The sequence below is a fragment of the Agelaius tricolor genome, unplaced genomic scaffold (genome assembly GCF_023055355.1).
Source record: "Agelaius tricolor isolate 1412-34295 unplaced genomic scaffold, bAgeTri1.0.p SCAF_5, whole genome shotgun sequence".
NCBI classification, from domain to species: Eukaryota; Metazoa; Chordata; class Aves; order Passeriformes; family Icteridae; genus Agelaius; species Agelaius tricolor.
In genome coordinates, this window is record NW_027269265.1 from 35,290,343 (window position 1) to 35,314,545 (window position 24,203).

The window sequence follows — 24,203 nt, forward strand, 5'->3', positions numbered from 1 at the left end:
AGCTTCCTGTAGGCCAGTAAGTCCTGTTGAGGAAGAATCACAGGACTCACTGGCTGAGGATGATGTTTATAACACACTGATTTGAGCAAGGGTAAAAAAAACCAAACAACAAACACCCACAACATTTTTCTAATCTTCACCCATCAGGAGTAATGTTCTTTGGTGAAACGATGGGGGAACCTGGAATGCTAAGGAATACTAAAGAACACTAAATTCAGGAATAAATATTTAAAAAAGGATGGTGAAATGTCATTCTTCTCAGAAGAAAAACAAATCTTTACAGCAATGGGAAGAAATGGGGAGAGGGAAGGAGGAGGAAAAAATGCATTTGTGTTCTGTAAAATTTTGAGCCTTTAAAGAAGGACAGTATTTCCTTTTGTGATGGGTGGGACTTTGGCAGATAACTACCTCAGTGCTTAGTCAATTGTGCTGAAAGTCCCTTCCATTATTTAGATCTTGGGTTGTATATGCATTTTTTTAGTCTCTGCTTTAATGCCCAAAGGGAAATGCCAGACTCTGGATGATCAGTTTGCCAAATGGCATTATCTCACTCCACAGTCGTGGCTGTAAGGATGTGTTTTAGGTAAATGAAGAACAGATTTTCTGCTCTTCATAAATCCCCTCTGTTCTAGTGCCTTGGCCAAAGGTATTTAAGTTAAGGTGATGCAGATAAGTCATCTATCCTGGCTTTACAAGGATAGATTTAAGCAAAAAGTGTCATGAGCATGTTTTATCCAGTAGTGTACAAATTAACTTGAAATACAAAGCCCTAAAAGGTTTGTTGACTATAAATATGATTTTTAAATAGGTTTTTTCCCAGTTAGCATGTGTGTGTGCAGAGTGGCACTTTGATCTTTTTTGTTCTTGGGCTGGTGTCATTCACCTGAACTCCAAACATAAATGTGTTGACTCTTTTTTGTCATGTAATCTTTATATTTGCTTATAGTTATGGAAAATAGGTTTTGAGCACATACACACTTACTCAGAGTTTTCCACTCACTGCAGATGGAGATGTGTTATGTGCTCATTTTAAGCTCTCTTTGGCAAGACAAATGTCAGCCAAACACTAAAGATGATGGACAATCAGATAGTAAAGTGTTTTTGCATTAAAGAGCTTCTGTCAAGCCACTTTATTACTCTGTCACCCGTAGACAACATGCCTCACAGCTGAAGCGTGTGATCTGCTTGCTCTCCTTAGAATTAGTACAATTTCCACTACATGTTTTAGATCCATAACCAATTAATCCTTACCATCAGTACCTCACTTTGTGAGACCTACCTATGCTTTGTGACAGACATGCTACTTTTACCAAAAGAATTGGTCTTTCTTCCAGATCACCACGCATGCTTTTCTATGTACACACTCCAAAACTGCAGATGGCTGATTTTGCTAATGTTGGCACAGAGGGTTGTGACCTGCCCAAGAATTTCCCTTCTGTGGTGTCAATACTGCAAAAAATTCAACTCCTAAATTTTTTTTTATTTTAAATAAAACCTCAAGCTGACAGTAACATTTTTTTTTCATGAGTGTATGGTCTACTTTTTCATTCCCAAGTGCAACTACACATCCCTCTTTGAATATATTTTTGTGTCATCTGAACACATGTTTCTTCAGTAATTTGTTTTGGATCTTTAAACTTAACTGTATCTGATGAAGGCAAATGACAAGATAACTGCCAAATTTCCATTACTTGCTATTTTCTGAGTTACTAAGTATAAAATTACAGGCAGGAGGAAGGTGAACTTGGAGGACCCTGGGTGCGTTTGGAGGGATCAAGGAATTAAAACCTGGCATGGTGTCAAAGATGAAAACACCTTCAGGCCTCCAGAAAGGAGAAGGATGTGGGAGGTGAGTGACTATTTTGAAACAGGGTGGCAGTGCTGACTGTTCTGGGAGAGACCACAGAGGACCAGCAGGATTTGACAGCAAACCAGGCAAAACTGCAATGGAGAGTGTTCTGCCTCAGCAAGTGCTTGTACCAAGAAGCAAATAGAGATGTTTCTCCACAAATTCAGACTAATCCAAGCTTCCCTTTCTGAGCCTTTGCTAGTCACACACACAGACCATGTCCAGTACTTCCTAGCACCACACAATGCCCATGGGAAACACTTCTGGTTTGCTTCCCTCATTCAGTTCAACTTAAATAATTAGTGTAGTGAATGTATGGCTGGAGCCCTGTATTGCTGAGTGTTATGTTGCCAGGCTAGGTGCAGGAAGAGGGTTGTGTTCTGCAAGAACTTGGTGGATGAGGAGTAATATTTCCCTGCATATTTGATTTTCCTTTTGCACAGTAGCACAGGATTAGCAGAGCAGACAGGAGCCCTGGGATGTTTTCAGCTCAGACCAGTGCATGCCTCAGTTCTACAGACAGCTGCAGGTAGCAGTCAGGTAATTTGAGACTCTTAGTGAGTATATGGTAAGGAGATACACTTCCTGCTGCAGCCCTCTAGCTTTCGTACAAGAAGATGTCTTGCAGAGGGATGACTATCTGATAGTATCCCTTCATGAGAAGGGAGTGGCAGTGAGAACTGTGATCTGCAGGGTGAGAGTTGTGGCTGTTAATTACCACAGCAGGTGAGATGATAATCTTGTAGCCTTATTGTACCTGGTGTCCTCTTATCCGGTCTGTCTTCCTATAGCTGCCAGTGGTATTTCTTCAGCTTGGTTTCAAGTAAGTACACTGTGCAATGTGACTGAGACAGTGCAATTACTTCCATTACTGGTGTACACGCATAATTAAATCCAGAGAGCTAATTTGCTGCTTTGCAAGCTTTTTATTACCCAAGGGGAAAAGTGGGATTCCCAGACAAAGTTCACTTGCAAAGTAGAGGCTGAGTGATACAGAAAACTGAATTTTAGTGCTGCAGTGCTTAGCTCTTAGGTGCCCTGATGCCCAGTGAAATGAAAAGCCTGGCTAAGTGGATATTTAGGTGCCTAATTAGAGCTACAAAAGCTACCATACAGTCAGAGACTCTCTAAGATGGTCAGCAATAAATGCCAAGAAAGGAGCAGGAGCCACATATATAATTTTGAATGATGTGGGTGCTTCCCTTCATTCACACTCATGCCAAGCATTGATTACCTAGGCAGCTGGCCCAGCTATTACCCAACATATTCACTGGTTAAGTGAAATCCTCCTACAAAAAAGTCCTTACCAGGATTTGCTGGTACATTCAGGAGTGACAGAACCACACTACAACCAGCTCTTTGGAAATCCTTGGCTCCTCTTTCTTTCCCCATCTTCCTTATTGTAGCAGTGGTAGTTTATACCACCCCATCACCCTCTTATTGCAGCTCTCTGCTAGCTCTGGGTGGAAATTCCCATGAGATCCCAGTTAGCAGATACAGCTGCTAAAAGAGGAATGCCTTATCTGTGAATCCCTGTAGAACTAAAATATTGAATTTCTCAGTGCTGTCAGGATTTGAGTATGTTTGGGCAGGCCCAGAAGCAGAAATTAGAGCAACCAGAGAGCTTTTCTGATGGGATCTTAGGTGTCATGGGGATACAGCCAGTGCCAAAGTCAGGCAGAAGCTGATGAAGGGACTCTGAAGACCTGCATTTTGAATGAAGGAAAAAATCTCTGTAGATTTAGACTGCATAACTATGCAGGATGGAAGGCAATGGGGATGCAGCCCATTATACTGTATTAATTGTCTGAGCAAAGTGAAGGCTATAATTCCCCTCAGTCCTCTTCTGTTTGTCAGGCTTCTTGTTTGAAAGTTGAAGACTGTTTAATCTAGATATGCATGTGACAAATTCTCCAAGATGCTCTGTGGATAGCATTCCTTCCCTGGATGTCAGACTGATGGAAATGAACAGGACTTCCCATCATGACCCTCCATGACTCTGGGTCAAGATACAAGATAAGCACTACAAGTAGTTAAATCTGCTGCAAATTGATTCAATTTCACAGAAACTTAGCTGCTTTCCTTTATTCCTGTGTCTTTCAATGTAATTACATTATTGAACTGGGATCATTTCTGGCACCAAAAGTCTGTAAAGGCTTATATAAAGATGGAGTATTAAAGTCTAGATTCCTGCAGGAGATAACTGGAATATAGTGCTGTATTGGGAACAGTGCAGTGGTGGGAAAAGCAATCAATGGTCCTTGGAGGATGGCAGGAAAAAAAAGTGTCTGTGAAAGACTCATTTTTATGATACATTTGGAGGACCACCAGTTGGCTAAGGTTAAAAATTGAGATTTTAGTAAAATTTTATGAAATTAGGACTAAAGCAGATGAAATACCTGTTAGTTCCCATTAGAGATATCCATGAGCAGGGCTGGCTCAAGGTCAGTGATTTGTACAAGGCTTGGCTTTGCTGTCATAGAGGAATAACTTATTCTGCTAGTTTATCTGGCAAAGATACAAAGATGGGCAGATCAGGAAGAGCAGCCAAGGGAGGTCAGGGTAGCTTGTTTGGTCTTGGTGTCCTTCTGCCTGGGAAGTCACTGGAGTGGCACCCTCCAGCTGCTGTGAGCCTTGAGGATCTTCCCCCATGTGGATCTGTCTTGCCCTGGGAAAATACCTGACTTGACCTTTTCCTAAGGTCAGGCTTTGGTACTTCTTACCACTTGTTGTCCAGCTGAGCTGGTTCACACCCCAGATTTTTGGAGAGGCATTGCTTCTGTTAATCAGGTCCTGCCTAGGTACTGATGTTTGAAACCTAAGAACAGAAGGGCCCACCTTCACATTTAAGACAAAATATTTCTCTATTGCATTTCCTAGCAGGGACAAGGAAGCCAGCAAAGTTGGGAACTGATCCAGCAGGTTTCACTGCCCACGCTGACAGCAGTGCAGTAATAGACTGATACTAGCAGGGATCAGCAACCCTCTTTGACACAAATGAGTGCATGGTTTCCATTTCAGTCCCTAAAGATGAGCTCTCTGTGAGTGAGGATTTTCACCTTGTCATTCCTGGGCTTGGTACCATACACATTAGTATCCAGGATCTGCTGTTCTTCCATGGTGCTTTTCTTGTAGTTACAATGTGTCAGAGGTCGCTGTGCCCAAGTGGCTCTTCCAAGTTGGAAACTAAGAACACTAGGACAGTAGCCCTCTGGCATACTAAGGGTAATGATAATTATGGTTTTTTTCTAATGGATTGCTCATAATTCTCAGAATGGCATTTTCATTCTGGCATATATTATCCTCATCTGAAAGTGGCTTCATTGGTGAAGGACAGAGACCATAATCTATGTATCTTAGATGAGGCTGGTGCAGAAAACACATCACAGGTGATGCTCAGTGCTGTGCTCCTTTGCTGTCAAACTCTGAAATAGGGGCCCTGTATTTACCAGAAGTGGGAAGTAATGGCTGAGGATTATCAGAGCAGGTGGAAGGAATGTAAGTAGATCAGGAAAAGCCTGGAGGCTGAGAAAATATGGAAAACTGAAAGTCCTGAAAGCTTTTGATTAAAATCTTTTACCTGAAAGATTTCTAGAGTTTAACACTTTTCCATGGATTAAGCCAAAATAAATGCCCAGAAGTAGCACAGAAACAAACCCAAAATTTGGGGTTTTCTTTCTGAAGTTAATATAATAATTACTGTATCTTTCCATCTACATCAGTCAATGGTTAGATTTTTTTCATAAACATTGCTATAACTCTGCATATTAAAGAAATTTTATTGAAAAATCTGAAGCATAAAGAAATGGAAAATACTGTGTGCTATGTATTTGGCTTCAGGTACAGTATCTGCTTTAATTAATAATGATGTATCTCTGCAGATCAAGAATAAAAATACCATCCCCACTATTAATCCTTACATTAAATTTTCAAATCATCAATATTAACTAAATATAGCTACAGTAAAATAGAGAAGAAGCATTTGTTTGTTTTTACAGGACATTATTCTGAGTGTTACATCAAAGATTTCCTTTCAAATTCACCTGATTTGAAAGGTAGAGTTTCTCCTGACTGTGCAAGTTAGCAGAGAAAGTGTCTGTATTTTATCAAATTCAGCTGCACCTTTCTTGCTGAAGGATGTTTAAAAGCCAATGGATCTATTTTTGTGAGTCATTGTAGTCCATTCTGCTGCTGTTCAGTTGAAGGAAGCTATTTTTGTAATTTTGCTATTTTGTAGCAAATGTACCAATTTAGTTAGTGAAAAAGTTCCAGACATCTGTGATGAAGGTTGGTAAATCCAGAAGAAATCTGTTCCTCTGCTAAAGGGAGTGAACTGGCCTGTGAGACACTTGCACAGAGTTCTGAACTAGTGTTGCAAAACCAAAAGCTCTGCTTTGAAGCAACAGAAGGACGAAGACTGTCTTTTGCATATGCCGAGGAATTTGCATGTAAGTTATTTTGTATTGTATTAATCAACCTGTCATATTTATTATGAGACAGGTCTTGAAATGAGTCCCAAAATATAAGTCTGAGGGTTTTAGCAAGTTCAAAGAGAAAAACCCAGGGCCACACTGAAAAATGTCTGAGAATATCCCTTCTGGCTGCTTGAGGGATGTGAAATTTTTTATTTATTAAAAATTATAGGAAATCTGCCTCTCCTCAAATTTACTATGTTGACCATTAGAGCAAAACCTAATCAACATCCTCATGGCTGTTATTCTGTCTCCCTTGTAGGCTGAATAACCATGCCCCTTCCCAGAAGAAGGATACCAGTTACATCACAGTTTTCAAGCTCAAGACCAAGCAGCTTATTAGCATTATACTTATCAAATAAGAAACCTTCCTTCTAGAGTTGTTAAAAGACTGGAGAACAGAGATGAAAGTGCGTGGATGGGCTCATCTTTTGAGATGATGTGATCTACAGTGCTTCAGAGGTTCCAGTGACTGAAAATAGCTGGGATTCTCTCTTCATTCCAATTCTCTCTTCATCCAGTAGGTTAGAGTCATGCCAGGACTTCCACAGGTAAGGGAATGCAGCTTGAGGTAAGGGAATGCAGCTTGAAAGATTGTCCCAAGGATGGTGATAACTGGGCCCTGCTGAGATGGTGGCCTTGCTGTCAGATGAGCGAGCTCAGCTCAGGGCGGAGAGGAGGAGTGGCAGCCTGGGGGACACCAGCAGCACTGGATGGCAGTGTTACACAAGTTCAAACAGCTTCTTTTTAGGTTTAGGAATAAAGGCAAAAAGCATGCCATGCCTGTGACTGGAAATGTATGGGATTTGGAGGGGGCATCTTTAAGTCCCATTGGGATGTACTTGACCAGATTCCCTTCATTTCCTTCTCCTATCCTGTCTCTATTCTTTGGAGCTACTTCCCCATGCTTTCTTTTCTCTCAGTTCTCATTTTTTTTTCTTATGTATTGAGGTGTATCCTCTGCCTCTTCTGAGCTGGCCAGGTACTGAAAAGGTCAGAGATAAACAGCAAAGTTTTGCTAATGCAAAAGCAATATATAAAACCCAAGAATCACAAACCCAGCAAAAAACAATGTCTTTTCCTCCTTCCAGTTCTTTATCTTTAGGTAGAAATGACCAGGAGGGGCAGAGTGCCTTGACATTACCCCAGTAAATGTGCATTTAACGTTAAGCATGATAGAACCAAATATACTGCAGGGAAAAAATTGAATTTGTGTGGCTGACAGTTTACTCCTGTTATGGAGTTTGCCTGTCACTGCTAGTAGCTCAGGGTAGTGATTCCAGGGATGACACTAACACAGAGCAGTGCACATGTAATCCCAGTACTGACACGTGTACCAGCACTGCCCCCCCAGAGATGTGTGGAATATTTCTCTGGCAGGGAGATGGTAAGGCAGTAAAAACTGCTGAATAGGTATCGTTGTACTTTTGTTCCACCTGCTTGGATCCTGAGCTGGGATTTTTCCTCTGCCTTTCATCTCATTTATCAGTGTAATACCTAGGTCACCCTTTCATACAGCAAATATAATTACAGTGCAGTTACACTCTGTGACTCTGTTTCACGATACCTATAATTACTGTTCATTCATGTAGCTAGGAGATTAGTTAATTCAGTGGACATATTACTTATCAGTCTGCTTTCTGAGTTACTATCTCACATTTTAATTGCAATTGTACTTTTTGTACATACATCTGAGGGCTCACCGTGTGACAGTCATTTGTATGAGGTTAAACTTCTGCTTGAATTCAGCCTGTTTACAGCTACATGGTTTGTTTTTTTTTTGTGTGGCAGTAGTGTGTCAGGTCAAAAAAAAAAGTTAGATCAACATCCAAACTGGTAAGGCACACTTATCAGTCCTGCATGAAATCCATGCACTGCTGAAACGTGAGTGGTATGAAGAGTTTAAGAAGGGCAGTGGAGTTGCTTCTTAGTTTTATGACCTTCCTTGTTTTATGTGCACTACTCTTGAGGTAATCCAGAGCTACCTACATTTCAAATGATTAGCAAGGATCATGACATATGGCAAGTCCTTGGAACTGGGAGAAAAGCCATGAAGAAGCATTGCTGTTCCTATTCCTGCCCATTTCATACAGCCCAGGTATTCTTCTGAGTATTCTTTTGCTGGATTCAGCAGGCCTTGACTTCCACTCATGGAATATGGCTTTGCATTTGAAGTGGAGAGATAAGTTTGATGATAATTTTTTTTTTTACTTGAAAAAGGTTTGCCCACTTCGGTAGCTTACGAGATGAATCACACTTCAAAGGCTTCCCAGGCTGGACTCTTGCAGCCATTTGATGTTAGAAGGTGGCAGGAGGCAGCTAGCTCCCTGCATCCTTCCTTCCCCTCTTTTCCTGACTTTGTTCTTTATCCTCAGATAAAGTTGCTGACAGAACCAACAGCAGCATCTCAGACAGCAGAGATGATCTGCAATACATTGATGCAAAGCTTCCTCAGCCAGCCTGGAGCCACTGCAGTATGGCTGTACCAATGAGCCTCTTCCTTCATGCTTTTCCTCTGCTTCACTACCTCCCCCCAGGCCAGGACTTCCTCCCAAAGGACTGTGCACCTCACTCCCCTTCCCTTGCTGTTGTGTTTTCTCTCCCCTCAGCCTCTGCTCCTCTTTTCTTCCCTCAGCTCCCTGAGTGGGGTGTCCAGCACAGATCAGAGGGAAGGGGTGGCTGTGCACTTCTCCTGAACAGTTGGCATGGAAGCCATTAGAAGTTGGTTGCATCTATTCTGTTTCAGACCCCCCAATTCCTTTTCTCTTGGATGCCTGTAAATTTTTCAGGCAAAGTATTTTTCTCCTGGGGAATTAAATTTCAAGCCCAGAGACAAACTGACTCTGCACAATGTAGGAAATTGTCAATTGGTTTTTATTTTTTTGCATCTGTGACTGCAGGATTTTCAGAGGATCAGTCTTGGAGCACAGAGGCACTCACATCTTTTTAAAAGCATTGGGAACTCATTCCCTAAATCTCTCAGGGCTCCAGGACCCTGTCTGAAACTTTGGGATGGCAGGTGCTGTGAAAGGACAGGGGGTTCATGAACCACTCCAGTTTGTCATGCCAAGAGGCTTGGTCTTAAGTCTTGACTTTCCACTTCATGAGTACCAGCTGCTTTCTGGGAGGTAGCCCTGGCGGGGAGGGAGGAGGAAGGGACCAGTGATGAGAGCTGTGCCTTAGCTAGTTTGTAAATTATCTTTGTACATGCATGAGAATTATGATAAATATATCTCTTATAAAAAGAGGCTGTTTGTGTGCTTTTGCTCTTTATATGTATCTAGAAGGAAATTGGAGGCTACTGCCTGCCAAGTATATCCCCAGAAATATTTTTGAAACTGTCATCCGTAGGCATTGGATACCAGAGGCTGTTTAATCTCTCTCCCACTTTTTTTCTCTCTCCAAGCCTCCATCTTTCACTCTCTGGCCCAGTTTTTGAGCAAAAGGAGTTTGGCTGTTTATTGCAGTGTAAAGACAGTATATTCCTATACTGGTCCCATTTTGAGTCACCACTAGTCCACCTGACCTAGGGATCTCAGGCATTGTATGACAGGTGGATTTTTGTAATGGCTATGCTTATTCTATAGACATCATCTGACCTTATTCATGATTTGCATTCAAAAGATATGGGGAAGCACAGAAAGAAACCTAGAGAGGAATATGTAAGGAAATTGAGTCAGTACCAATCCCTTACATCCATGTGCTGCAGCTTGTAGAGCGTCTGTTCATTAAAGTAAAGGTGATACCTTGGAAAGCAAACACAGCCCTCTTCAATAAGCTCCAATTAATCAGTTATACCCCATGAAATCACAACTTTGAGCATATTAACTATATTTTAATGTAATGAAACATGAAGTGTGATTCTAAACCAGAAGCAAGCATAGAGCAATTGATTGCAAAGGTAGTATATGGAAACAGAGCACCTGGCCTGCAGTGTTGGTATTGTGATGTTACCAGGAAATCTCAATAGAAGAAGAAATATTAGAAGTAGAGCTTTTTATGACGTCACACATTGTGCATTATGATTCAGTTTAAGAAAAAAATGAAAGGGAGCTCTATGCACACTCTTCCTTGCACATTTCCATCTCTTATTTGCGATAGATACTCCAACATCTATTGAATTTTTTTTCCTATTTGTCTGTGATTCAGTGCTTCAGTTGTTACTATTAGTAACTTGGATTTCTGGAGACCACAGAATCCCCAAACACAGAGCAATAACTGCTGTGCTTTATGCTGTCTATGACATATAAATTGTGCAGTGTACAGTTAAAAGCACAATCCATCTGTACTTTGGAATCATGGGGACTTTTCTGTGGAATAAAATGGATATACCAAGTCAGTCCGAATGAGACGAAAACTACTTAAAGAAGAGAGAGGCATAGACATTCCTACTTCTAATTATGCTATTTTTAATATTTCATCAAAATTAATTCCTTATTCCATCTGAATTAATTTTCCCATCTTTTGTTAATTCTTTATTAAATTGCAATTAATATATTGGCAACTTCTGAATTTCTAGGTGAAGCTAATAGCTGTGAATCTTGGATTCATAATTGGTTACAATGCACAGAGGCAAAAAACTTAATGGTCTTTCTGAGGTCTTTCTGATTAATTTGCTCTCAAGAGTGGATATATAACATTAATTATGTTCTGAAGGGCTTTAGCTATTAAAACCAAGTTAAAAGAAAATACAGGACTGTTTAAATTATCAGTTCTGCGTTTAACAGAGATGGCCAAAATCACTGGTGTTCCACCAAGCTCACCTTGCATAAGTTGGACATTTAAACAGTCGCTCAGCACATTCCCCATACAAGGGGAATTTGGTCAAAGACACTTACGTACCTTTTTCTCTACAGTTCCAGTTTTGGAGAGATGTTATCTTCAGTATTGTTGTTGTTCAATATTGTGCCTGTTAGAGCAGTTTTTAGGACTATTGTTAAGTATTTATGAGTGCTTGCATCATGATTTTTGCAAGCCTCGAATAGGACAAGAGAGCAGCCAGACTGTATACCTACACGGATCAGGGACTGTATCAGCATTGCAGGGACTGGGTTTGGAGAGGTGTGGCACTAGGTGTACCTGCTGTGCCTGGGAAGGGCCCAGTTTCACAGGGCCAAGGCACTGTGAGCACAATGAGACACTGCAGCTCTGACGAGTAGCAAAAGCTGAGAGCAAAGACTTTTCCCTGGAGCAGGGAGGTTTACATCTTTGCACAAATAAAAATTAGTAGTTATCAGCCATAACAATTGCCTGTACTTGTGTCATCCTTTCTTGAATGGAAATCAAATAAACACACACACTCCTCAAGCCACTTCTCTGGTGCATGCATTTTGAGTAAATTAACAGATTTCTGTTATTTCTTGTTGGGGTTAATGAGCCTTTCATTTGGGCAATGTGGTATGTATCAGGACAGTCATCAGCTTGTATTTTCCAGCCCATGCTTCTTCAGCTGAATGCCACAGTGGAATCTCACCTGCTGCTTTGCTGCTGCATTTCATTTGGGCCAATAAGTCTGTTCTCTCCTTGGACCAGAGCTAGATTAAGATGCTCCTTTTTTTATTGGAACATCTTATAATATTCCTGGTTGCCTATGTTTTTATTTCTTGCTCTGTTTTAAAGTGCATTCTTGCACTTCAAGAAGATGGAGATATATTCTGGATGAATGATGTCTGTGAGATAAGAATACAGCCATTTCTCATCCATAGTTTACTATGACAATGTACTGTTGACATCTTCTTCAGTAAGCAGAAAAGCAATTTTAGTTTCTTTCAGTTAAATGTTTTGCAAAATATCAAAGCAGCATTGAATCAGAGCAAGAGTAAGGCTGATGGCAGACTCTCAGCCTGCCTTCTGGATGGGTGTATTGTGAGACAGATTTTGCAAGCTCTGGTAAGAACTGGAACGTTAGAAAATGATTCTCTGAACTTTTTGGTTCTACTGCTCTCCCTGAGAACCTATTTTTTGATATGTTTTCCAAGACTGAACAGAACAGAATACATGTATTTTCTAGTTTTTATCTTCTCTAGAAGAGTGGTAAGAAAGACAGACATAATCTCTGATACATGCTATGTTTAATCAATCCCCAAATAAATTCAAGGAAAAGATAACTGGTCTGTCCCAAGAAGTAACAAAGCATGTTAGAAAATGAATTTTTTTTTCTAATGGTTTTATATTTACCCTTTTTGGATGGGATTCAGGGGCCCTGAGGGGATAAGAGGAATAGGGTTTTCTTCTCCTCAGCTACTTGAAGTACTAAAGAAATAATCCCACCCATTATGAAAGAAAAGCACAAAAAAAGTTCATTTGAAAATTTATTTCTTCACAAATCTAGCACAGTATGAGACACTGAAGTTTTATTCTGAGATATGCCTCTCTGTGACATTACAAATTAGAATGCTCAACTTACCATATCAAGGAGAAAAAACTTATTTTCCTGTTGATACAGCAAGAAGGGAAATAGTTTCAGAAATAGTTAATGGCAGCTTTTCTGGGAGTAGTTGCATTTATTTGTCCTCAAAATGGTTAGTGGGGAGGATGAAAGTGTGTTTCTGCCATTAGCAATGATTTAACCTCCTTCTCTTTAGACACAAGGAGTCTCATGCTGATTTACAGTATTCAGGCTACAGAGATTTGGTTCCAGAAGTGGAGGGCTCATACCAACAGCCAAAAACTTGCATGTTGCTTTTTAGCAGGTGGAGCTGCTGATGTTCTCCATTAGGTCAGGCAATGTGTGGAGTTTGCCAGTCTCTGCAAAGTAAGTGCAATTTTGGCCACTGTCCCAGGGCTGTGGCATCTCTGGAGGAGCTGCAGCACAGCAAGGAGGGGATGTGGTTCTGCTTCTCCTGGCTTTGAAGTCCCTTTTACTTGTGGCCCCAGGCTTCTCCTATATCTGATAGAGAAAACTCCCTCTGGGGCTGGGAAGCCAGGGATTGGGAACCAGAAAGAAAATCACATTCTGAAAGATTTTTTTAAAATATTAACTAGCAGAAAACACAGCCACTGCCCCTGGGAGGGCGAAGAATACAGCTGCCACTGGAAAAATACCTCGTCTTCTCCCAGCATGCAGCCCTCAGATCTGGCTACCCATCAAAATATATCCACGAAACATAGAATGCCTTCAAAACAAGTAATAAGAACAATTTGGAGAATGGCAAGATTTCCCTATGAAAATAGATAGAGGAGGTGAAGTCTGTGTATTTCACTGAGAAGATGAGCCACAGTGTATATGGTCTGCAAGATGCCAAATAATAGAGAGGAATTTCCTGTGAGTCCTGTGGAAGCTTCCTGAGTGCAGTAATAGGAGAGGTTGCTGAAACAACAGGGAGGACAGCAAATGAGAAAATAAGAGAGAAGGGGATACTTTTATCTGTACCATAAGTAACCTGCCTTCAGGAGGTTTGGGGAGTTCAATCCCAGCAATCACTAACAAAGCTCCAGTTGCTTTCCTTGAGGCATTTAAGTAACTGCATGACCACAACTGATGTTGTGACCAGCAAGATTGTATCATGATACATCCTCTTTGAAAACCCTGAAAATGATTCAACAGTGTGTTGCGTGATTTGAAGACTGCTTAAAAAATTTCCCCTCTTTTGCTATTCAGAGGAAGCCCTCAGTTTGAGAGGCTTCAGATACAAATTCCACTTAATTGTGACAACATATAGGAGGTTTGGGGTTTTGCTAATTATCTATTTCTAGCTTTTTGAGAGTGCTTTAGTGAGCAACTCTCTGCTGACATGAGATGAGGATCAGTTTGGCAGATGCTACCTATGGTCCTCCTCACTTTTCTACAAAGGATGACTGATGCTCTACAAGGGAGGATCTTCATCTCTAGCACTTTGCCATCTCGAGATGAATATAAAATATATTACCTTGCTTCTATCATTAAAAGGAGAATATGCTGTTAAGGATTTAGTTTATGCTCTGGAAGGAGAAACGCTTTCGCTTTATCTCTCTATGTTCTGGTCTTACCCATACTGTATTATTTGTACCCAGAGCTTCAAAAACTTCACAGACTGAGTTACCACAATTGTCATAGGACCTGGATATGGTATCCATCTATCCAGCTTGAGGCAGAAAAAGGCAGCTATGCAAAGTAAATTTGCGCTTGTATGCAAGGGAGACATGGAGAGCCTGTGCAATAAGACTGTAAGCAGTAGGAAGGGCGAACTGTGTGTTTGTTAAAAAAGTCTTGCTAATAACAGTGCCTACTCCCAGCCAGTCACAGATTCACAACTAGTGGAGTTTACAAATGCTCTAGGTCTGGTCGAGTTAAAGGAGAGCTTGCACCATCTGAATACTGGAATATTCCAGTTTATTGAAACAATTATAAAGAGGGTTCTGGACTGCTGAATGCACTAACTAGAGGGCATTAATAAATAGAGTAAAAGCACTACCTAGAGTGTCCTAATACATATATATATATATGTGTATATATATATCTCTATATAGTAAATTCTCTAACTAGAGTGTGTTAATATATATAGTAAAAGCACTACCTAGAGGGTCCCAATATATAAAGTAGATTCAATAACTAGAGGGTATTAGTAAGTATGGCAAATGCGCTAATTCCAGGGTACTAATATATACTGTAAATGCACTAACTACAGGAGGTTCATATATACAGGGTCTGTCAAGAGGCCTCAGAAGCACAGCTCTGTGCACCAGGATCTCTTTCAACGGCCATGGAGCAGCAGTTGTTTGGGCCGCTGCAGCAGGTGAACATACTCCTGCAGGGCCTTGGTGTGGGCATCCGGACTGCTGGTCAGGTGCTGGAAGAGGTTGGGCGGTTGAGCCACCCGGAAGTCGGAGGGCAAACCGATCTCCTCAGGAAGCCTCTTGTTGCCCGTCACGGAGTGGTTAAGTTGTTTTGTGTCCAGTGAGCAGCGGAGGTACTTCAAGATATCCATCAGTTGCTGCCGGAAATCCTTCCTGTGCCACCGAGTCAGGGGGTAGAGTGTTCAGCAGGTGCATCACCACGGTCTTCAGGGCATAGCTGGAAAAACCTCCACCCATCAGGATGCTGCTGGAGGAGCTGCAGGAACTTGCAGTGCCAGCTGGAGGGCCTGTCTGGAAATGTGCTGGAAGAATTTTGCCTCTGCCACGGCGTGAGTCTCAAGCCACGTTGCGCTTGGGATGCCTACTTCTGCAGGCTGGCTGCTCACAAAGATATCTGAGTCTCCTTGCTGCACTCCAAAGATCACCTCAGCTGCAAAGATTTCCTGGTCTTTCCTCAGGAGAAATTTACAGGAGCGGCTGCAGGGCTGAAACACTAAACGCCAGTGGGAAGACTGAGGCAAAAGCGTCCAGGCTATTCTCATGAATCGATAGAACCAGTGGACGGTTTTCTTCACATCTAGATAGGAACCAGTGCAGAGGGTGTGCAGGAGGCTGGGGTCCTGTTTCTTTCTCAGCTCCTCCTCGGGGTGGTGGAGGAAACACAGCATGTCCTCTCCCAGCCTCTCCCTCGTGCAGGTGCACAGCAGCTCCACACGGACACAGAACTTCCTCTGGATCATCCCTGCAGTGTCCAGCTCCAGGTGGAAGGCATGTCCTGGAGGGGGACTCAGGGGTACAAGCATGCGGTACACAACATCTTGTGCACGGGAACTCCAGCCTTCAAAGGTGATGCCCACTCCGATGGCTTGTTGTGGCACCGGATAGAAGCTGTTGGACAAGCCTTGTCCAAAGATGCCTATGAGTTTGTCCATCAGGTCCTTAATCACGGAGCAGCCTTTGTCCAGATCCAGAACAGGCAACTCTATGTGCACCTCTGAAAGGCTTCCAAGGTTCCTCTTGACGCTGTGGTGGTGGTCGTCTTCATTTGCATCTCCTTTGTCCTCTCCGTTTCCGGCAGCAATGACTTCCTCCACTTCCTCGTCGTTGTTTACTTCTTCCTTTATATAATCATAGCCTTCTTTTGCTTTACGTCCAAGACTGTTCTCTGCCTTTGCATCAACGTTGCGGCCTTCTTCCTTTCCATTCTTATTCTCCTCTTCCACATTTGCATCGTTGCTTTCTATGTCTTCCTTTGCCGCTCTGTTGTGTCCTTCTTCTTCTTCTTCTTCCTCCACCAAGTTGCTGCTGGGCCTCTCCTTGTGGCCACTGTTGTCTGGATCACATCTAATTTTCTTGAGTCCAAAGCGCAGTGCCAAGAGAAGGAGGAGGATTCCAGTCAGAGCCAAGAACTGCCACATGAGCGGAGCTCCTGAGGCCCCACAGCTCTGCTCCAGCTTCATCTGCTCTAGCTCCAGAATGAGCTGAGTCATCTGCTGCTTCAGATACTCAGCACGCTGCTGCATGCGCTCCAGCGCAGCCTCATCCAGCCCATCCCCGGCCTGCTGCGGGTACTGGAGGAGGCCTTGCGCAAGCAAGAAAAGGAGCTTAATGGCCAGCATGGCCTTAAGGAGGTGAGCAGGGGTTGAGTGGGGATGGGAGGGAGGTACTGATAGGGGAAGTGGGGACAGCAGCCCCAGGGATCTGATGGCAGGAAAGCGGCCCCAGGCAGCTGGCAGGCTGCGAGGCCTGTGCTGCTGCCCCTGCCGCGGCACCGTGCCCTGCCAAAGACACTCCCACGAGGGACCAGCCTCTGGATGCACAGTGAGAAGTGGCTGCCTGGGGTACTTGCGTTTCTGCCGTGGGCCTTATTCCACGTTCAGCACAGCCTCCTGCGTGCGTGCACGCTCGCCGCTCGCCGAGGCTGTACTGGGGCTGCGCTCCCTGCTGCTTGGGTTGATAGCTGCCCCCATTGTGACACCGGTGCTGTGATGTCACAGGTGCCACAGGGCATCCCAGCCAGGCCAGCCCCGCCCTCCATCTCGACCTCAGCTCTAGGACTCCTAATGGCCCAGGGCAACCCAAGGCCTGATAGGTGGGAAGAGCAGTTGCCGGGGTGGTGAGGGGACCCCCCCAGGGGTTCCCTTGACAAAAGAGGCAGAAGCCCTCCCCCCAACCCTTTTCAATCTGAAATTGGGTGACATGACCCAGGAATGCTTTGTTCCTGAAAATCTCCTGCTGTGAGATGAAACCGGTCCCCTTGGTGCTGACCTGTGTACTTGGCGGGGTGCTCTTGGGACCTAAGTGGCACCCCTGGGTGTGTAGTGCTGAATATCCTGGTGGTGACATTCCTGCTGTGTTGCTGTGAGAGGACCTTGACTCCATGGAGGTATTTCCCAGGGGTGATGGGCAGGTGTGGGGGATGATATCCAGTGGGCAACTCCCGCTGCCGACAGAACAGTGTTCTTCATGTCCGACAAGTTCATTTCTGCTGTGCCAAACCCCAGAGAGGGTCTGGGATGAGCAGGATCTTCTCTGTCTCCCAGGGACACAAGGAGGCACAGCAGCAGTGCCTCTTGCTTGGTCCCTGACCAGCCAGAGCTGCCAGGGAGTTTCAGAGCCCATGTGAAGTGGCCGGCAAGGCCTGAGAGTGCAAGGGGAGCACAGGGTGAAAATCGTCTTGGTAGCCACCGTGGTCTTCAGTGGCTGCTGCACCAGGGAGATCATTAAGAGGATGAGTCTTGCTGCCCACAGATTTTCCATTCCTTGCTGAGTCCCACATCTTCCCCTCTTTTGTTTTGTACTATCAGGTCAGATGAATGCCATTAAATTCCAGTAGTGTCTGCACAGTGTATCTGTATCCATAGCGGTCTAAAACTCAAGTACTACCTAATTTAGCAGACATTTTCTGTTCAGTTCATTTCCTGCTTCCTGACCACTTTTGACTTGGATGTTCTGGGACAATATGTCTTTTACTTACCATGTCTTCATTGCCCATATGGTGTTTCTCATGTTTCTATGTTGCCTTACCACTGTGTCTTTAGATCCTGCATTGCAGAGTAGGAATGAATGATAAAGTTGAGGGTTTAGCCAGTTTCATATCCTATCAATGCTATCATGTTTATGAGCTCCTGCTGCACAGCAAACTAACTTGGAGATATTTCCTGTATGTCAAACAGGTGCTGTGGCATCTCTCATTAAAGAATCTCCAACTGCTAACTTCTGAGGTGTTTTCCTGGTGACACTGGGTCTAAGATGGGGTGGGGTCTGATGTGACTCAGCTTTAAGTACTTGGCTTTTCCTGGATCTGGTCACTTTCTCAGGTCCTCTGATTTCCCCAATCCCAGATTACAATGTCACTGTTGGTGCACTTCTTCTAAGTGCTGCTGACATCCTGACAACTCCATTTCTTGAGGCACCAGCAGAGCCCTAAGAGCAGGACATAGAATAGAATAAAAGCTCATTGCTGTTGCTGCTGCAAGACATTCCTATGTGTGGATCCCCAGGCCACGCAGATCTTGTCCAGGATTGTCTGCTCCATGTGCTCTACAGGACCATTCATCTGTTGTGCACAGCACTAAGGAGTGACAAATTTCCCAAACTGCCCCAGGGCAGGATCATGGACATTTCAGAGAGCCTTATTTACAGCATCAGAGAAGAAAGCCTGCCAGAGCATAATTTCTGCTGCAGCACACTCTGCCCACAATTCCCGACAAAGTGATGCACAAACACTCTCGTACACAGCATTTGTTCTAGCACTATATTCATTGGCAACTTTGTCCTGAGGGAAGCTCCCAGAGGGAGCAACAGCAACTCCCTGAGGGAATGGACTCTCCCAAATATGGAGGGCATTCACTGTCTAGGTGGTAATATGAATCTTGACTTCCAGGCTCCTTGCCATGGCCTCTTCACAATTTTTCTTTATAAGTGAGCATTGCAGACAGAATACAGTAGTTTGGGGGGTGGGGGGAATAGGAACTATGAATTTTTTGTTTAAGAACTGTATATGCTGTAAGATGTATTTACTGCATTTTTGTTTATGAACTGTATTTCTGTAAGATGTATTTACTGCATAATGTATTTATTTACTCTGTATTTATGAACCATTCTTCATACATGAACTGTGTATTCTGAATTAGAATATGAATTTTGCAAACCTAGCCCCAAATCTGTGTTTAGGAATGTTGTTACAATTTCTGAACTGTAAAGAAAATCAATGTGTAAGCTTTTCTAGAGCCAGAATTGAGACACATGCTATTTTCTTGCCCCGTCAGCAGCAGAATTAGCAGTTTTCCTGCAAGCATGATGCATATCTTCCCATTTCTTTTCAGAGAAATGCATCATTCCATGCTAAGTTTATGAAAGAAATAACTTACAGGGCATGGGTGCTATGGCTGTGGCAAATATGAGAATATGACAGTCAGTTAAAAAACTGAGCACTTCACACAGCAAACAACAGAAGTGTTCAGGGGATCACTTTTTATCTCAACTTTCCCACATTTATTAAGGTGTCTGATGAACAGAAAGCAAAGGGTGGTGCTGTGCCACCCTCCTGTCTGAAGGTCTGTCCAAAGTCCTGACATGATGTACAGGAGTGTCAGAAATGGGAGACCATGTTTTTATACAGATATGGAGAGTCAGAGCCAACCCTTTGTGATGGGGAGTGGGGGTGGGAGGGCATGAACAGGGTAAATCTGAGAGAGGAGGTGTATCATGGCAATAGAGAATGAATGAATGAATGAATGAATGAATGAATGAATGAATGAATGAATGAATGTTGTCATTCAGATGTAGCTTCAGTTAAGAGACTTAGTTAATGAAGACAGAACTACCTGCTTTTGAAAAATAAAAGACAGGAAAAAATTTTGGTGAACAGCATTGCATTTGCTTCCCAAGGAAAGATAGAATGAGAAATAGGAATCCAGATGGAACACAAAATTAATTGTGGTCTTTATTTCTGGAGAGTTTTAATTGCAATACACAGCAGCCTACATGCAACGTCCCAGATCTGTGAAAGTACAGGTTTAAGTAAAAATGCTAATTTCTTACAAAAGAGACATTGCAATTTTCTTCTTAAGAATAAAATTGTGCAAAGCAGAAGATACTGATAACATACATACATATATATTTCCAGAATCTGTAGTACCTGTTAAAACTAAGGCAGAAGCACTGAAGGAAGAAGAGACTGAGTAAAGCCTGTGATACTGCAGGGAGTTTTCCTGAAGGAGTGGTAGTTACATGTATGGCAACAACCAGAGATCATACCACTTCTCAAAAGAATATTTTACTCTCCATTCTTTTTCACTGGCTCTGGATGTTTTTCAGCATTAGCTGTAGAAGTGTTCTCTGCATAAGTTTGTGGGATAGAGAATGGGTGGTTTAAGACTACAGAATATTCCCATGGCCTCTATATGCCCCCCATGGTATTTTTCTCTGTCTAAGGCTGTTTAAAACCTTAATCTGCCTTGGACAAAAAAGCTTTCAGTGTGAAGATGCATCTAGATGCTATATTAAAACCAGTTAATTTCCAACTATTTGAAACTCACTGATAAAGCAGGCTGCTAAAATATTGCCAAAATTTTCTTCTTAAACTGCAGTAGCTAAGACTTCAAGATCTGCATAGGATATTTTTAAATGTTGGTCTTATACAGGGTTGAGACACTACAGTGATGAAAAAACAACTTTAAGATAATCAGGTGAACACTAGGTAGATATCTCCCTAGAGTGAATTACATTTTAACCATGAAAGGATGGCCTAAGGCAGCAAATGAATGGGTCAGGAAGATGGAAACTGAAATTTTATTAGTCTCTCTCAATTGTGTTTTCATCTTTCATGGGTGTTTTTTTTGTTGTTTGTTTGGTTGGGTTTTTTTTGTGGTTATCAATTTTTTATTTTTGGAAGCTCCTTCTACAGTACAGTGATTGTAACTAGCAATGCAGTGTACAGACACTGAAAACTGTCCTCTTCAGGGTCAGTCACAGAGAAAAATAATTTGATATTACTGGCAGACTAAGCCTGCAGCCAATGTTGTGTGCAAAAAGTACCTCTGAAGCTGGTCCTAATTTTTCCTAGTATAGTACTACATAGTTGATGTATATCATGCATTAAACTGCTGGTCTCATAACCCTATTTTAATGGTGACTGCAAAGCTAGAAACCTTGGATTTCTTGAGATCTCCTATTTGGCATCTATGCATGTTGCAATATTGGGATATTTTTGCATTTTCCTTCATATTTTTTGCAATTTTATTTTAAAAATATGTAACAGGATAGATAATTAAAGGTCAAAAAACAAGATTTAGTCCTCCAAGAACTAGGTGTGCATGGTTCAACCCAGTGTTTAAATGCTTGGTATCTTCTTAGGTTTAGGAAACAATGCTGAAGGGTAATGTTTTGTGCAAAATTTCATTGAGAGTTCAGAATGCTTTGCAGGCACAAGTGTCTGAGTTTCTTGTTCAATCATCTGAATTTCTTCTCTCCCAGCTCCCACCCTTTAACAGCTGGTCTGACCTGGTTGTCCAGACTCTCACCAAAAGAAGGAAAATATGGTGTCCACCCCAGAGGGCATAAAATCTGGATCTAAAATAGGTGAGTTACTTTTCCCCAGGTGACTACAGAGGAAGTATGGGAAATTGTGTTACAGGAGGACCTAACTTTATGCCTATCTGAGATCATGAGGTGAATCAGTCTCTTCATGTATGAGAGAAGTCCTATAGCTGAGTCTGTGCACCATCACCATCATATAACACAGTTCTTCAAGGTTGATCTGGAGAACGAGCAGAGTATTTTTACCTTTGTTTGAAATTAATTTCTGATAATGTGAATTCCTTGAAATTGACTGGAAGATTAATGTACAAAAAGACTTGTTTGGTCTAGCAAAGACCAAACAAGTACCTCTGTTTTCAAAAGAGGCATTGCCAGAGGAGACAGCGTAGAACCAAGTCTGGCTTTTGTCATGGAGCATAGGTTTTTTAACTGTAGATTAAAAATGAGAGCTGCTGAAAATAATTTTTAAAATATGACTTAAAACACATGGGCATGGGTTTATGCATGGAAGCTAGAGGGGGTAGGAGGGAGATAAATATGTAGATTGAAGGCAAACATAGATTTTTGAGTTGCATCTAAATGAGCTAAAACCTAGTAGCCTGTTTAAAATGCAGTCTTGGTCCCCTGTTCCAGCTGCAGCCATCTTCATTTGTTACCTTTGGATCTGCCAGCCAAATGGACCTGTCCTGTAGCTATGTGGCCACTAGGTCATCTGATGGAAGTGCAGGGAATGTGTGTGGCCAGGCCTTGGGTGAAAAGGACATTTTGGTAGCAGATGCCTGTGTTAGATAAGGTGTACACTGAGCTTGTGCTCCTCACCTTGGTGGACTGGTGAGTTGGACTGATTGTTGGAGGCTACATCCATGGCTGTAGTACTGGGTAAACACACAGCTGCTTGTAGCTGTGGACAGGATGGTAAAATTTCATCTTCACTGAGAGTTTTCAGGATTACACAGCACAATAAAAGCATGAGACCTATTAAAGAACAGAAGCTTGGCTGTCATTTCAAGGTGACAAGTGACTTCCCAGCTAGACTGTATCTCCAAATGTTGTTGCTAGACTTTTGATTAATGGTACTGTACTTGTACTATGCAGTTTGGAAACTCAACGTATCAGACATGCAAAAGCAATAAAGACTTTGCCTGCTCAAGAGGTAGAGACAATAGAAATACTTCTGGGTTTTCCTCATCATTCAAAAAACTGAATAGTTGAGCATCTAGGAGGAGAGATATTTTATGTTCTGAAAGGGTGAGGAGAATCAGCTGATTATAACAGGGGGAATAGAGCTGGTTTTTTAGCTTATGTTGGTAAATTGTAGCTCACAACCACATGAACTGATCTGTGAGCTTTTTCTAAATATGTTCTACCTGTCATGAAGGGTATTATTCGTTTGGACATGTGATTTAAAGGAGCAAAACTTAGCATAAGATCTCTAAGTCTCTGCAAATACAAATATTTAAGTCAAAGCAAGATGGCTCAATGGCTAAATGGAGTAGCAAGGACTTTCTTTCTCCATCTTTCAATACTTACACTTTCCCATATGATATTGCCATCAGCTGCTGATGGCTGTGGGAAAATATGAGAAAGGCTTTTGGGAGGGAGGTCAATAAGAGACAGAGACAGGCAGTATCAGAGTTAGATACTGGGTTATTAGTATGCTGATACTGTTAGATACTGAGTTATTATTATTGTTAGATACAGAGTTAGTAGTGTTCTGTGAATACTAATAAAAGTGCACCTCAGGATATTTCCCACGATTATGTATTTGAATGAAACATGAAATCTCTTTACCTCTGCTCAATCTCCTTCAAAGCTGGAGTTCTGTTAATATTTTAATAAAAGAATTTCCTGGGAAAAATATAAAAATAAAAAAAAGAAGAAAGACTGAGTTTTAAACAACAATTTTGCAGAAGGTAAATTGTGAACTTGTAAATATTTGTACTGAAAATATGTGCTGAGTTGCATTAGCAGACCATGCTCAAACAGCAGTTACAGATACTTCATTGTCAAAACATAAGGATGAGTTCCATGAAGCTCCAGAGAGGATTGCTATAGGTCTTGTAGTACTCATTAATGGGTTGGATGACGACACAAAAAGAATCATTATTAAATTTGCAGATAATTTCAAGCAGCAAGAGACTACAAGTATTGTTGAGGAGATGATTAAAATACAGTGATCTTGATAAATTGCAGGTATGATCTGAAAAGTGTGGGTAGAATTCAGGATGAATAAGAGCTACATTTAGACAGGAGCAAGAAACTGCAGAAACACAGGACAACAAGGAACTCTTCTCAAGGAAATTCTGTGGGAAAATATTTAGCAGGCCTCCTAGAACACAAATTGAACAGAATGAAATAATGCTGAGCTAGTGCAAAACAGGAGAATGCTGCCCTGGGCTGTCTTTGCAGGTGCAGACTGCTCTGCTGAAAAAATGGGTAAAAGACTTTAAAATGTGAAATTCTGCTCCTAAGAGAACAGTAGTAATCTGCTTTCTACATTTAAAATGGAGGACAAGAAATAAAGGGCTCCTGTTTTAACACAAGATTCATCTTCAATATCAGGA

General features: G+C 42.1%; 1 protein-coding gene and 1 long non-coding RNA gene across 5 annotated transcripts in view; one reads left to right on the forward strand and one right to left on the reverse strand.

Annotated features, from left to right (window-relative positions):
• Positions 1-24,203, forward strand: part of LOC139590091 (uncharacterized) — a 43,522-nt gene that overhangs the window by 13,564 nt on the left and 5,755 nt on the right. For 2 of the 4 annotated variants that reach the window (XR_011679228.1, XR_011679226.1), the window contains exon 2: positions 21,577-21,681. This is a non-coding gene — a long non-coding RNA (uncharacterized lncRNA). Of the gene's footprint in view, positions 1-6,607; positions 6,873-16,598; positions 16,728-21,576; positions 21,682-24,203 lie in introns of those variants that run through there. The other 2 variants (XR_011679227.1, XR_011679225.1) reach the window with 2 other exon arrangements.
• Positions 14,994-16,586, reverse strand: LOC139589541 (inositol 1,4,5-trisphosphate receptor-interacting protein-like 1). The gene is given in 3 exon segments (XM_071425980.1): positions 14,994-15,278; positions 15,280-15,380; positions 15,383-16,586. Coding segments are annotated over 3 exon segments (1,590 nt in total).